Source organism: Populus alba, chromosome 19, assembly GCF_005239225.2.
Source record: "Populus alba chromosome 19, ASM523922v2, whole genome shotgun sequence".
Taxonomy (NCBI): domain Eukaryota; kingdom Viridiplantae; phylum Streptophyta; class Magnoliopsida; order Malpighiales; family Salicaceae; genus Populus; species Populus alba.
Window position 1 is genome coordinate 2,296,668 of NC_133302.1, and position 15,946 is coordinate 2,312,613.

The 15,946-nt window shown below is 33.0% G+C and overlaps 1 protein-coding gene across 1 annotated transcript; it reads right to left on the reverse strand.

Annotated features, from left to right (window-relative positions):
* Positions 1-10,317: 10,317 nt before the first annotated feature.
* On the reverse strand, positions 10,318-14,881 carry LOC118051952 (disease resistance protein Roq1). The gene is made up of 5 exons (XM_035062749.2): positions 14,249-14,881; positions 12,904-13,990; positions 12,487-12,762; positions 11,456-12,379; positions 10,318-11,343 (listed from the first exon to the last, which is right to left on the reverse strand). Exons 1-5 carry the CDS (start codon positions 14,761-14,763, stop codon positions 10,723-10,725), a joined length of 3,423 nt encoding a protein of 1,140 aa, XP_034918640.1. The 5' UTR covers positions 14,764-14,881; the 3' UTR covers positions 10,318-10,722.
* Between the last annotated feature and the right edge of the window lie 1,065 nt (positions 14,882-15,946).

Consider the following 15,946-nt stretch of genomic DNA (forward strand, 5'->3'; position numbering starts at 1 on the left):
ATTGTGGAAGTTGCTGAGAAGTTTAGTGGAAACTGGGGTCGAGTAGGTCAGTGCAGCCTTGGTCCCTATAGAGATTCCCGTGTTAAATACTGTGGAAAATAGCATTCTTTCGAGACCATAAAAGTCATAGAAAGTGGTCAAAAAAGTTACAGAGGCTACAATTGCATGCAGTCAGATATTTCAGACGGAATGTATGCTCCAAGTGCATACATATAAATAACTGTACAGGAGCATCCACACGTATTATCTCATTTTTTGTTAAATTTTAGTTAAAATAACTAAAAACTTACTTAAACTAGTTAATTAAAAAATATTATTACATTTATGTTTAAAAGTCATGGATATTTTATTATTATTATAAAATTTAAATTATTAAAATATTCATAATTCCTCACATAAATTGAAGTGATATAGACAATAAAAAAAGAATTAAATCTTTGTGAATTAAAAGTATATTTATTTTTATGTCTTAAAAGTATTTAAAAAAAATTAAATTTTTTAATTCAAATTATTTTTTTATATTTCCATATTTTTTTATGTAATAATATCAAAAATTAATTTTAAAAATAAAAAAAATATTATTTTAATATATTTTAAAATAAAAAATATTTTAAAAAATAATAACACCATTAAACATCAAACATAGTTACATGAGAAGTTTAGCTGAAATTGTGTTAGAGTAGTTCCCAACTAATCCTCTTTTTGTAGGATCCAATTTCCGGTCATTTCTTGGTGAACATAAGCTGCCATAATTTTTTTCGTGATTGCGATTGTTTTTTAAAGTGTTTTCATGTCGAAATGCATTAAAATAATACTTTGTTATTTTTTTCAAAATTATTTTTGAGATTAACATATCAAAACAAACCAAAACAAATAAAAAAATTAATTTTTAACAACAAAAAAAATTGATATTTTTGGAAACACGAGTTGGCCCACGTTTCCAAACAGATACCAAATAGTTTCTGGTGTGTTGGGTTTATGGGTAAAAGCCAAAGTTTGTTTGAGAAGTATATTTTTAAAAAAAAAAAAAAAAAACCTAACGCAAGTATATTTAAAAAGTATAAAAAAATAACTTTATTGAGAAAACAAATTCATTAGTTAATAAAAGATCAAATAACAAAAAAAAAAAAACTAAATACCAACTCCAAACAACTCAACTCAATGTAGAAAAATAAAATATAAAAAAATTAATTAAAAAAATAACAAAAATAAAAAGTAAACCAAGCAAATTATGCTACCCGAATCATGCATATTATATAATCCAATAAAAGGAAAGTCGAAAAATATTATAAAGCTTGATTCTAAAACAACCAATGTTAGAAGGCATTGACCAAGAATAAATCAAAGGCCAAACTTGGAGAAAAACCACCCTTCTCCCCAAGTTTTTTCTGACATTATGGTATTTCTCCTCCTCTGTTGCCACAGCCCCACCAAAACACCACACCAGCAGCTAACCAAACCGGACAGCCCACCCCCCAACTATGTCTTCCATCATACAAATACAACCCAGCCCCGCCCTTATGTCACCATCTGCTTGTTTATTTAATGACCGTTATACATGAATAGGCTCTTCTCCTTTAGAGATGTATCTTTCTGGGTCTGTTACTATAAAAACTCATAGTTTTGTCGCATCTTCTCCAAACTCTGTTGTTGCAAGCTCTAGACCTCAGTTGGGTTCTCCAGCCGATCTGCAACTCATTGTTCATCCATCCTCCTATCCTCTACAACAGCTCACAGGTTCAGGCTCTCCTCCACCTTGTCTTGTTACTCGTCAGCATCCCAAGGTTCTTCATACTCAGCTACTAAAGACCGTCCTTTTAAGAGCGCCTGCAGCTACCTCTACTACTCCTATCTGTTGGGTAATTTATTCTCCCAACTATGAACCCATTGCATTTTCCTCTTTTTTTTGCAACGTGCATGGTGTCGAATGGCAGGTTTGCCTCTCTAAGAGTGTGTTGAAAAGGGGGCTTTGGGTAAAATCATAAAGTTATGATTATAAAATTCAAGAGTCGCCACCTAATATTATGGTTACTAAGAAACCTATGATTTGTGAAAGTCTGGATAAGGAACTAGTTGTGTAAAAGGAAGATACATCACCCCCAGTGCATCCTACTTAAGGTAAGTTGCATTGTTGTTTGATTGTTTTTCAAGATCATGTTTCTATATGTTGGTTTCGTATAAGGTTCAAAGCAAATCTCCCATCATGAGAAAGTATCTACCTTATCAGATTAAATCTTAATTGTTCTAAAGTCTAAATTTTAGTATCATATTTATTTATTAATATATAACCAATTCCTAAAGTTCTTAACAAAATAATTGTTATGGGTTTTTTTTGTATTTTAGCCAAACCCTAATGAATAATCATAAACTAGTTATAATATCCATTTTTTCACCTTTTAAAACATGATAAAAATGATTTTTTTTTTTAAAAAACAAAATATGCATGAAAAACTTTTAGGATTTGGTCGTATGTATGAAAATAAAATATTTTTTTTTGTGTTTTTGAAATGAAAATTTTTGTGAAGTCTTTGAATTTTTTTGTAAAGTTTCGGAGAAAATCAAGTATTTTTAATATCGGATTTGTATCTTACAGTATGAGTCTACAACTTGATATTATGCAAAATAGTTTGAAAAACATGCGAGGGGCCCACAAATATTTTTAAAATGCCCTTTTGAAAAATTAAATTTTTTTTCTTTATTTTAATATTTTAGTATTATTATATTATTTCATCATTAAATATATTGGGTTGGGCTAAAACAAGTCCAACCAAGCCCACATGGTCACTAGCCCGACCTATTGACCATGTTAATTAAATTTGTCGTTGCATGCATAATGGATTAATTCTACATGCAACGACTATAAAGGAGGGATGAAGGGAAGAAGAGGAAGAAGAAGGCTTGTCTGGGTGGAGGAGGAGAGTTACTGGTGGCTAGAAGGTCCATACGATGGCTCGCGGTGGTGTAGAGGGTAGGAGTTAGCTGCTGGAACGTTTGTGATGGAGAGGAAAACGTTTGCAGTGATTATTCTTGATATAAAGGTGGTTTTGCTAGTAATTCATGGTGGAGCTTTTGATGAAGAAGCCGGTGGCGAGGTGGTTGATAGTTGTTGAAGCTGGCTATCTATTCAAATTTTGCTTAAGGAAACACATCTTCATGAAAACGAACATAACAAGAGACATAAACGTTGAGATGCTAAATAGCGATAACCAAAATAATAGGAATAATAACCTAAAATACCTCATGGAGATGAACTAAAATCCAACTTATGAGCATGATACAGACACCTAAAAAAAAGAAGCAAAGAAAACTAAAAGTACGCAGAAAATCATAATCAAGAGTACGATGAAACATAAGCTTAAACAAAGATTGATTTTGAAGGACAAGAATACGGATGCAATTGATTAGATATACTAATAATCCAAACACATAATTCCAAAACTGTAATGGAGTACTACATTGTTCGATGAGGGTAAGGCCAGTTTTGACAATATATCGATGATGACGTTCAATAGTGCCATTTTGCTCATGTGTGTGGGGAAAAATTAACTTGTGATGAATATCAATAGTGTAGAAAAAACTATTTAACTTACAATATTCATCATCCCAAACAATTTGTATAGATTTAATTTTACATAAAAACTGAAGTTCAATAAACACTTGAAAATGATGGAATGTAGAATACACATTAGATTTTTCAACAAGAGAATAATACTATATATGTTCTGTATGCACATCAATTATCGATAAAAATAATAAAGTAACAAAAACCATCAGCGAAAAATATCACTGAATATTAAAGCAAGTAGGGCAATAATATGAAGAGAATCGAGAAGAAGAACCATTCTTTGCTTTGCAAGAGAAAGAGGCTGCTGCTGTGGGAAAGGGCCACCTGCTGGGCTACAATGTCGGTTGGTAGAGAGAAAAGTCGGCAGCAACAAAGTCCACTAGGAAGAGGGAGAGAGGAGTTTTGATATATTAAGGCTCTACTGCTAAGTTGATAAGAAATAGAAGGTTTAACCTATTAATTAGTAAATATTTTCTATTTATATATGTAAGGGAATATATAATAACAAAGATGGAAATTACAACACTAGAGTAGTCATATATAAAACATATAAACAAAAATTTAAAATAAAAAAAAATAAATTTTAAACAAAAACAAACAAACAGGCTATAACAGCACGTTGTCATGCTATCAACTTTAATATCTGTGTTGAAAACCCCATTTGCAAAGATTATTATGGCCCCAACCTTTTGATCGAAGAAAGGAAGTTACGTTGAACCTGTCTTCTTGCTTTACATCTAGATTTGCACACAAATAAAGACCTATTATGCTGTATGGTAGTTTGCTGGGCCGTGAATTTTACGTCTTGCATTGACTAATAGCCATGGCATCTTCTGAGAAAATGACGAATAATAGCAGCAATTTCATCTTTCCTTGAAAGTCACATTGCTAACTAAACCATTGACCCATCGTAGAATTTCTAGAGGGAATGGCAATATTGATGAAAGAGATTATTGGACCGACTCCTGGATGTGAAATTGATTGGAAAGTTCGAATCCAACTTCTCACATGTAACTCATCTTACAGTCATCATTGCAATTCAAGAATCAAAGAAGATTCTCGATTGTAACCGGCCCTTTTGGTTGCCGGTTTTCTAATGTGAAAATCAATTGATCACTACATGGCTCAGCAGCTACAAATAATAGATCCTCGTACCATGACGGAGTGCCGTTACGTGAGGTTGAAGTCTTTGTTTTTTGCACTTGGAAACCTAGTTGGGCTTTGACCTGAACTGCGGTTTCATTTAACGGCATCAACGGGAAAATGTCCTGGGCTTCTAATACAGTAGCTCTGAGGTACCATAACTTTGGAGACAAGTAGACTTTAGGTCTAGAGTTGATGTTAGCGGCTGTGTAGGTCTTCGTTTTCATTGGTACAGATAATCTAGATCTTTACGGGTGTTTTTTTGAAGATTTTTAAGATATTATTTGATCCAAAATATTTCAAAACAGACATTTCTACTATAAAAAATGCACGAGAACATAGACAAATATTTGCAAGATTTCCAAATATCTTCGCTCCATCTCTGGCAAATAATTCCTTGTTATCTTGGCCCTTGCCTTTTCTGTTTCTAGCATTTTGGTTTAAAATCTATCAAAACGCAAAATAAATAAATTAATAAAATCATGATTCTCTGCTTTCAATTCTTCCTTCTATTGTGGCCTGTGCATACACTGAATATGAAAGCTAGAATCATATACATAGACTGAAGCTATTGCTTCCGTTCCCTACACTGAAACTCATGAATTGGTGTGCGAACAAACGTTAACTCATATTGGTATAGTCCCCAGTTGCCAGATTTTCTTAGGCCTTGTTTGTTTCCCGGAAAGTAGTTTCCGGGAAACCATTTTCCAAACTTTCCTGTGTTTGTTTGTCATTAGGAAAGTTGGTCAACGGAAAACAATTTCCGGTCAGCGGAAAACACTTTCTAGTCAACGGAAAACACTTTCCGGTCAATGGAAAACACTTTCCCATCAATTTTAGTAAAAAAAAATTGACTTGGTTTTCAGGAAAGTGTTTTCCTTTTAGCTGTGTTTGTTTTCCGGAAAGTGATTTCCGGGAAAGCACTTTCCAAACTTTCTTGTGTTTGTTTGCCAGTAGGAAAGTTGGTCAATGGAAAACACTTTCCAGTAAAAGGAAAATTTAGCTTGGTTTTCACGAAAGTGTTTTCCTGAAAAATTTGAGAGGAAAACACTTTCCGGAAGTTGTGAAAAATTTAGAAATGTCATTATTTGCTGATTATATCAAATTTGATCCTCAAACTTTTGATTGCTATATATATTTTGTTTTGAATATTTATTTTTCAATTTCATCTCTTAAAATTTTATTTTTATATTAACTTTGGTCCTTATTTTTATAATTGCTATTTGCTTTTTTCTTATCATTTTTTTATTGAAATTTTTTATTTATCAAATTTGATCCTCATTCTTTTGATTGTTACTTATTTTATTTGAAATAATTTATGAAATGTTGATTATTATTATTTTAATTTCTTCATTTTTCATTTTTCTTTAATTTTTTAGATTTGATCCCTATTATTTTGATTATTATTTGTTTTATTTGAGATAATTTATGAAATTATATATTTTTTTTTCAATTTCATTCTCATTCAACTTTTTAATTTGTAAGATTTGTTCCTCATTATTTTAATAAACTTAAGAAAAATAAAATATTAATAAGTTATTTTCCAGCTCATTTTCCATGACATAACCAAACACTGGAAAGTGTTTTCCAATTCATTTTCCATAACACTACCAAACATCGGAAAATACTTTCCAGGAATTCACTTTCCAGGAATTCACTTTCCCCGGAATTCACTTTCCAAAAGGAATTCACTTTCCTGCAAACAAACAGAGCCTTAGTGGAAGCAATAACCCTGGAAAACTGTCATTATGTAGTGACCAGATGTGTATCTGGCACAATATCATATTCTTAATATTTCTTTTCAGTATAGAATATTTTAATTAGGTACATATAATTTTCTTCCCATATTATTATTATTATTATTATTATTATTATAACTAGTGTCATTGATTATCGTTCCAACCAAATTTATCAAATTCATAAATAATTTTAAATAATGAATATTTTGAAGGTCCAAATATAAAATATCAATAAAGTTGGGTTCCTTGATTAACAAAATTAGCTAGGTTAATTGTATATATATATTTTTAGCTAGAGTTTGTTTGTTGCAGTTTTGTAATAGGTGTATATGCCATATGCTAGGGGCCAGACACGATGTTAGAGCGACCCTTTCACATGAGTTGAGAGGTTTTTAGTTGAATAAAAAAATAATTGTATAAATAAAACGTATTAACATTTCTAATATATTTTTACATGATGTAAATTATATCATTTTTTTTTATAATTGTTATGGTTTGAAAATATTTCTAAATTATATCAGCCTACTATAATAGGTTTGCTACGATGAACCAACTCTCGTTAGCAAGATCAAGCATTTGGTCTAAAAGATCCCGGTTTAAAAAGATATTAAAAGAAAGTTGAAGTTAGAAATAAAAAGAAATTTGGTGATTATTGAAATTTCACACTTTCATTTGTATTGTGAATGTTTTATGACTCTTGTGCAATGGAATACATGTTGAAATATCCTCAATCATAATTGAGAATTCTTTCCAGATAAATTTGGAATTTTTAGCTACCGCGTCATTCCAATTAATATTTTAAATAAACCTCCTATCAATTTTTATCCTTATTATCATAACTCAATTTTTTACTCTTTTTATTTTTTATTTTATTTTTTTATAAAGAGTAATAGAAAAAATAATAAAATAAGTGATGATAAAAAAATGAAAAATAAATGAATGAAATGAAAAAATAAAAGATAAAAAAGGAATTAAATGAATAAAGAATAAATTGAAATTTGGGTCAAGATAATATAAATTGAAAGTTTGAAGACTTAATTAAATTTTGGAGTAGTTTAATTAATAAAAAAGAGCTTAATTGAAGAATTGATAAGTTTGAGAATTTAATTGAAATTACTTTAATTAATGAAATCATGGGCTTAATTGAAGAAATAACAAAGTTTAGGGCTGATACGGGTTAAAATTGCAAGCAATTAAAACCTAGGACCATTTTGTGAATGACGTTAAAATAAAGGGGTCCAATTACAATTTATTCAGGGGGCTTGATTACAAATATTGCAACACTTTAATGACCAAATCGAAAATGGCCATTCCCATCCCGAGAACGGCGCCGTTTCCAAAAGATATTGTTCGTCTTCTTCACCTCGCCAAACCAGGGGAAAGAAACGCCACGCCACGCCTGCTAAACGTCCACGAAGAGTTGTCGACCATTACTCCTGCATTAAAGTCCATGCAAGGTCGCCTCATTATCTGGAGGCGACCGCATGGCATTCTTTGGCTATAAAAGCCAGAGAAAGGCCATGAGTCATGACAAAGGAGGAGTAGACAAAAAAAAATCAGAGAACACAGACCGGAAAACCAGAGATAGAAGACGAGCAAACGGAGAGAGGACACAACACAGGGGGGAGGGAACGAGAGGACGAACTGAGGAGAAACTGGGGGGACAGGGAACGAACCAGAAAAGCAGGGGAGGAACGAAGGTAATACTGAGGAACAACGCAGAGGGAGCATATAACAAGGACGAACAGAGAAAACAGAAAGAGAAGGAAAGAGTGACCATTGTCTTCGCCATCTCCAGCACCAGAGACAGAAGACAGAAGACAGAGAGGGAACAGATAACGAAAGAAAGAGAAGAAGGTGAACAACCAGACAAACGCACAGAGGAAGATCATAGAAGAGACTAAGGAAAAGTAGAAAAAGAAGAGAAAACAGCAGCCGACCAATCCGCCATCACGTCTGCATCTCCAGAACTACCAGGTAAGTCTCCCTTCATCTTTTTCCCCGCCCTTCGAATCCAATTCATTTCTTACTGTTGCTTGAATTTTAATTCACCATCTTCTGTAGCAAGCGTGCGTGAACATTTTACGCGCGCATGATGTCCTGCCGGGTTATTAGGTCAATAAAAAAAACAAAAACAAAAAACAGAAAAGTCAGCTGGAGTTGAGGCCCATCCAATCTAATCTAGTTTCAACCAGTAATCAGATCGGATGAAAAAAAAAAGAAAAAAAGAAAAGTCAGCTGGGGTTGAGGCCCAGCCAGCCCAATCTGTTTTGAGCCATCACGTCTGCATCTCCAGAACTACCAGGTAAGTCTCCCTTCATCTTTTCCCCCGCTCTTCGAATCTTTGAGGCCGAACTAGCTTAATCTGTTTTGAGCCAGGGGTGTCTTTGAGAAAACATACCCTTATATTAATCCTTTTTATTTTATTTCTTTTTGTTTTGACATTTAATCAAATAAATCTATTTATAATATCAAAAAATTTCAAAAAAATTTGTGGATTTTTTTGAATTTATTTGTAAGTCCCTCACATTTTGTTTAGGTATTTCACTATATAATTGATCTGTGAATTTTTACTTTGAAATGTAAATCTAGTATAATATACATTTTAATATATATATATATATATATATATACATATTTTTAAATAAAAAAAATATGTATGCATTGATTTAAACTCATTTTACTTGTTTATTAATTATCCCAAAGCCAAGAATATCATATGTTTTTTTTGTTACATAATATTTATCAACGATAGAGTTAGAAATATCCATAGTTGAATATTCATTGATACCAGAGTCAAGAATATTACAAGCAAACCATTGATAGCATAGGACAACAAACCCTTAGTAGTTTAAGACAAAACCTGCAATGTAGCTTATCTCAAGTAGGACGCTTAAGAGGTGATAATATCTTTCATTTTGCGTAACCAGTCTCGTACTATAGAATATTTGCTAACCAGTTAGGGTTCTTAGTGACTATAATACTAGGTGTCGACTCCTTAAACAAGACATTTCCCCATCAAAGAATGAGAAGCCAGAAATCTATTCTTTTCATTGATTTTTTTAAGATCGTAACGATGTCAGGTGCGACATTTATATTAGAAATGAATGAGTTATATTACTTCCAATAATATTTTGGAAATTGATCCACATACAATTTTTTTTAATCTTTATATTAAAAGTGAATAATAATAAATTATTATTCTTACTAATATTTTGGATATGAACCCATTTGTAAGTTTTTTTATTCTTATATTAAAAGTGAATAATATATTTTCTTGCAAAAAAAATAAGTTTCCAATATTTTTAAAATGTAGACCAAAATCTTTTAGAATTTTATAATCTAGTTGTAAAATTCATAAAATACTTTTTATATTTTTAAACATGCAAAAATGGTTTTTGATTTTTTTTTCTTGATTTAAGAAATGCTCCCATATTTGTTTTAGGATTTTTGCTCATATACAAGGAAACCTTTTATTTTATCCAAACAAAGCCTTACCCATCTAACCCGAGTTTGACTCAATTTGATTGACCTGAAATCTTTAGTTCGGCCATAAACAGAATAAAAAAAATGTTGGTTTGACCCAAAAAACAAACCAAACCCAAAACATATCAAACTTGAAAAAAACACAAAACATAATTTTGTTTTTGGCAAAAATGGATCGAAACCCAGACAACTCAAAAACACAAAGAACATGTTCAATAAACATGATTTAAATCCAGATCAGACATGAACAATCCAAGGACATAAGCATGTTGGAAATCGTTCAATAAAAAATAATTGAGTATGAAACATCATCGATTATTAACCAATATTCATGATTTGATCAAAATAGATTTTAGTGTAAAAACAAAACTCTAGAATTAAAACTCAGAAATCATGACTATTAATGTGAACTGACCCTAAATTATTGATTCATGAACTCACGTGAAGATATTGATGCAAATAAACAAAGTAAAAATGATCAAAATCAAGTAGCCAACATAATGTTCATACAAAGAATAATGCCTAGAATTTGCTCTAAAATACAAGAATGTCATTCAACCTAAAACTGGATTTTGAGTGCTCTAAACCTCTTGTTTTTTGTTCTTTGTCATAGTACATATGTTTAAATAAAAAAAAAAATCTTAATATATAAAAGATTTTGGTCGAGAAGATTATCTACTTCTAATCTTAAACTACTAATTTCTTTTTATTACATTGAAATTTCAACTCAATTTTGTGAATTTTTTTCATTTAAATCAATAAAACTCAAAACTTAATAAACAACTTATATCAATATATAAAATCCATACCAAATGAAACCCTAATCGCGGAGTAAATTTTCCATCTTTGCAACTCCCTTGTTAAACAACTTTCCAACCACTCATTAGGAGATGAAGACGCTACGGCTTGATGATGGTAAGATGGAACTATCTTTGTATCTGTTCGAGCAAGGCTGTAAATGTCACGATCCAACTTACCAATATTTGAAACAGCATTATTTTTTGTTATCAGATGAACCCCACACTGTTCAACTCCGCTGGAGCTTATTTCGACATTCAGCTCCAATTCCTCCACTCCTTTCACTGCGCATCGATACCCCCCAATCAACGGCAGACTCAGAATCCAAGAATTCCTAGTGGAACTTGGGTCAAATTTGATGCTGCTGGACCTTTCAAACATTACCTTACCGTTGCTCTTATTTCTTAAAAGAGTTCTACACGGAGCAAATGACCCTTCTAAAGAGGTGGCAAAGACAACCCCAATAAGCAGCCCTTGGAGTTGATTACCATCTGAACCTAAAACTGAAGGTAAATGAAATGATAATGAAGATCCTTCTCCCCGAAAGCTGAACCATTCTGGTATCTCACTGGCAGAAAAGCTAATCTCACACATTTCACCTTTGAACAATTCCTGTTGTTTTCAAGGAATTAAGGTAAGTTTTTTTGTTTTAATTAATTAACAATTCACATGCTATTTATGTGTGTTCAAGTGTAGGAGAGACAAAAGGAGAAAGAGAGAGTACCTGAGCAAGAGTTTCCTTATAATTATTTGATAAATCGTTGCAGTCATCGAAGTTCAAAATGGATGAGCTAGTGTCCAGAAGTTCCTTGTCCCGAAACTCTATTAAATTTAGGCACCCAACTGAAGTAACTAAGAGTCTCTTTTCTCCCAGAACTGGCACTCTTTCCATTGTCGAGCAAATACAAGCATACAACCTCGTCAAACTTAATGGAAGTTCTGAGGTTGATAGGAATAGATTTGGGCATCTACGAAGCCACAAATCCTTAAGATTAAGAAGGTGCCCAATACTAGAAGGCAGGTTGGAGAATTTGCTCCCAGACAAATTCAGCTTTTCAAGACAGGACAAACTCCCAATATCAATGGAGCTTGAAGCTTCAGGTAGACCACAATAACTTATATCTAGTTCTTTCAATGAGGTCAAACCAGTTAAAGGAGTTGGTAGCATAGCTATGGAGGTAGAACAGCTTCGCCATGAAAGCCATGAAGAAAATCGAGAAAACCATGATCTAGATTGTAGATCATGTTTGTAGCCGTATCCAACCAATGATAACCTTGTTAGCTTCTTCAAATACCCAGTTGAAGCGGGAAGTTGCTTAATTGCAGTTCCATTTGCTAACAACTCAGTTAAGGATTCCATATCACCTAAGAATTCTGGCAATTTCTCAAGTTGTGAGCACAGACTAATATTTAGAGTTTCAATGGATTTCAAGTTGCAAATGCTTTCTGGAAGAGTTTTTAGCCTGCAACATCCCTCCAAATCCAACGAAACAAGCCTTTTTAAATGTCCAATAGATGGATGTACCTTGGCCAAACTCGTGCAAGCTGTAAGTTTTAGTATCTCCAAACTAGGGAGTCCTTGGAAGTTTGGTGTTTTGACAAGGAGCTTGGAATAGCTAAGATTGAGGATTTTAAGCTTATTGAGAATCTGTCAAAACAATTAACAAAATGAGAGAAAGTTAGTCATGTGAAAAATGTAACTCTAAATTAAATTTCATTATGGAAAAATCTGGGAGCCAATTGGATATTTCGTACCTTAGTCCCCTTCCAAAGTTCTTGGATGTTACTATGCTGCAAATCAAGAACAACAAGGTTGTTTAGCTGGAGATCAGATGGCAAAGATTTCATGGGGCATCCAAGCCAACAAAGCCATATCAACTCTTTTGGTAGAAGCTTGTAGCTTCCGGCAAGATGTGCTCCATTGATTTGGAGTAATTTCAAATGTCTCATATTTGTAAATGATTTTGTGCTAAGAGATGCAACTGTTGATGCTCGAACATCTAGTGCGAGACCCTCCACAGCATCTGTTCCCTGAAAATTAATGGAGAAAAGTAGAAAACTATCACTTACGAGAAAAATAACAAAAGTATATATTTTTTTTTCTGCTTACATTAAATTTGACAGTATATAAGATTGTTTTGAGGTCCAAGACCATATGAATTTAGTTCTTACCGTCTGGTTGTTGAGGACATCTAAGGCATCCTCAAGAAGCCAAATTCTGTTGCGTTTTCCAGGATGGTCATATGACACTTCACGAGCAATCTCCCTGCCCATGTCTCTTATGAGGTCATGCATGTTTAACTCATTTTCATCATTAATTGACAAGAGCGACCTTTGGATGAGAATATCAATGCCGATATCTGGAAAGAAGCCACGACCATCGAGTATTTCTACTACATATTCTTTGTCCCAGCCAATGAAAAAGCATGCAATATCGAGGAACATGGCCTTCACTTTATCATCATCCAAGGTGTCAAAACTTATTCTAAGTGTTTTCTGAATTTGTCTGTTTGGAATTTTCCGTAGTTTCTTAATAGCACTTTTCCATACAGATATGTTTCTTCTGAACAAATAAGAACCTAAAACTTCAAGAGCTAAGGGAACCCCTCCAGCATAGTCAACTATAGCATTCGATAGCTCCACATAATCTTCCTCTGGATGAGTGTCCTTAAAGGCGTGCAAACTAAAAAGCTGAAGGGATTCATGTTGATGCAATTCCTTAACATGATATTTCCCATCCACTTCAATTTGAGTTAGTAAATGTTCATCTCTCGCTGTAATGACTACTCTACTTCCTGGACCAAGACAATTTCTCTCTCTCACCAATGCTTCTAGTTGTTTAAGTTGATCAACATCATCAAGAACAACAAAAACTCTTTTGTGACGAAAACGATCTTTCATCAAATTGACTCCTTTAGAAACATTATCGATCTTCCAAGTATTTGGTTTCAAAATATCACAAAGAAGCTGCTCTTGTAATTGCTCTACTGTTTTTTCTTTGACATTCGAAATAAAAGAGCTTCCCTCAAATCCATGACATAGTTGATTAAATACAGCTTTCGCTATAGTTGTTTTACCTATTCCTGGCATCCCATACACACCCACAACTCGAACATCTTTTGAGTGGATGCTTAGCAGGTCAATAATATAATCAACGCGAGACTCAATACCTACAGGATACTTGGCAACGTCTAAGCATTTGGGACCTAATTTATGCAACACATCTTCAACAATCTTTTGAATAAATTTCGATTCATACCTGTTCATTGCAAAATCAAGTCATATTCGGAAGAGATAGCTAAACATTTGCAAAGAAGCTTTATAAAGTGCCTGTGTGTCTGTACATATAATGGGTGTAATGGGAGTGAAATCAGGCTAGTCATTGCTATGCTTAATCAAAGCAATTAGGCATCTACTCCAATGGCAGCTTTGATTTTACTAATTGGTTTCAGGAATTGTTTTGATTAAAAATTACACTATTGAAGAGTGAAATTAGATCACAGAGAGAAAGACATACCCGTTTGCCATATCCTTCAGAATCCATCCAGATATATTTCCGGCCTCATCAAGTGCTTCTCTCCACCTTTTCAACCTCTCCATTTCAATCTCAAAGTCTTCTTCTTTTCTCTTAAGAGCTTCACCAACATTCCATTTCTGTTTTCGCACGTATGACGGATCGATATCATAGAATATAGGAACAAGAACCTGCCCCATGGCATGCCTACACTCAAGAATCTTTACAAGTTCGTCAAGACACCATCTAGAAGAAGCATAGCCTTTGGAGAAAACAACTACAGAAATCCTTGATTCTCGGATTGCCCTACTGAGTTGTGGTGAGATTTCCTGTCCTGGAGGTAGCTCATTACCGTCCCGAAACGTATAGACTCCCGCTTGGTCTAAGGCAGCATAAAGATGATCTGTAAAATTGTTGCGAGTATCTGCTCCTCTAAAACTCAAAAAGACATCGTAGGTCGATCCATGTCTAGAAGAGGATGAAGAAGAGGAATGAGACTCAAAGGATACAGAAGCCATACAAAGGCACAGTTTAGAAACCTAGGTAGCAAATTGGAAACGTTGGTTGAAGAGCATGGAGAGGAGTGATCACGAAAAGAAGTAGCAAGGCATGTGAACCGTGAAGGGTTTTTCTAAGACAAGACGTGTAAATATCGGTGCATGTTGATGAGAAGTTCCGTGCAGGTTTGGGGATCAGTCAATGTTAGGTGTTTGTGAATGATACCTGTTCTAAGATATGAAACATTTTAAAGGCTTACATGACTTTTATTTAATGTATGCCAGTCATGCAATGCCGCCAGAGTAGACTAATAAGGTATAAAAAAATGTTTTTTTTTTTTTTTTTTTAATTCTTACGTTATTTTTATTTAAATAAGATATAAAAAAACTCAAAATTTTGCAAAATCGTTGCAAAAACAAACATTTCTTTGAAAACTATCTCTCCAACGTAAAATGCATTCTAAAGTAATTTGGAGTAATGAATGCAAAGGCTAGAACTTTGGCGGATTGAGGCAAATTAGTATCGGGAGATTACGAGTCATAATTTTCGGTAGACAAGATTGACTTTGTTTGTCTAATTCGTGTGTACCACCATAAATGCCAGAAATTTAATCTTGTGCTACTGTGAGATGGTGACTTAATTCAGAAATATTTCAAGGCTTAATTATACCACCTGCACTTGCAATTTCTTTCCTTTTAGTCTTTTTGAAGAATGTCTAGAACCTTTCACACTACAAAAGTTCAAATGTATTTTGAGTTATGTTGATAGAGACCTGGGAGTTGTAATATATTTTTTATTCTTCTCAATTTACAGTTGAAATGACTGTAATCTTCCGTCATCATTTTGTTTATTACTAGAATCATGTTTGTTCAGCCATTTTTTATTTACTGCAGTTGAATTGTAAAATATCTTTGGGAATGAAGCGTTGAGAGTGTTTCATAGGAGTTGAAAAAAATATATAAAGATTTTTTATCTCATAATAAATCAATTCAAAATCAATTTATATAATTATAAAAATATTAAATAATTTATTTATATAGGTCCTAAAGTAAGGATTGGGATGAAAAATAATAAATGAAAGTTAAATTTAAAAGAGAGAGAGAGAGAGAGAGAGAGAGAAATGCACTAGTCCAATAATTTTCTCCCTTAGAACTCTTTTACCCTTATTTTTCTTGTCTTGTGGTTTTTATTTTAATAAATATC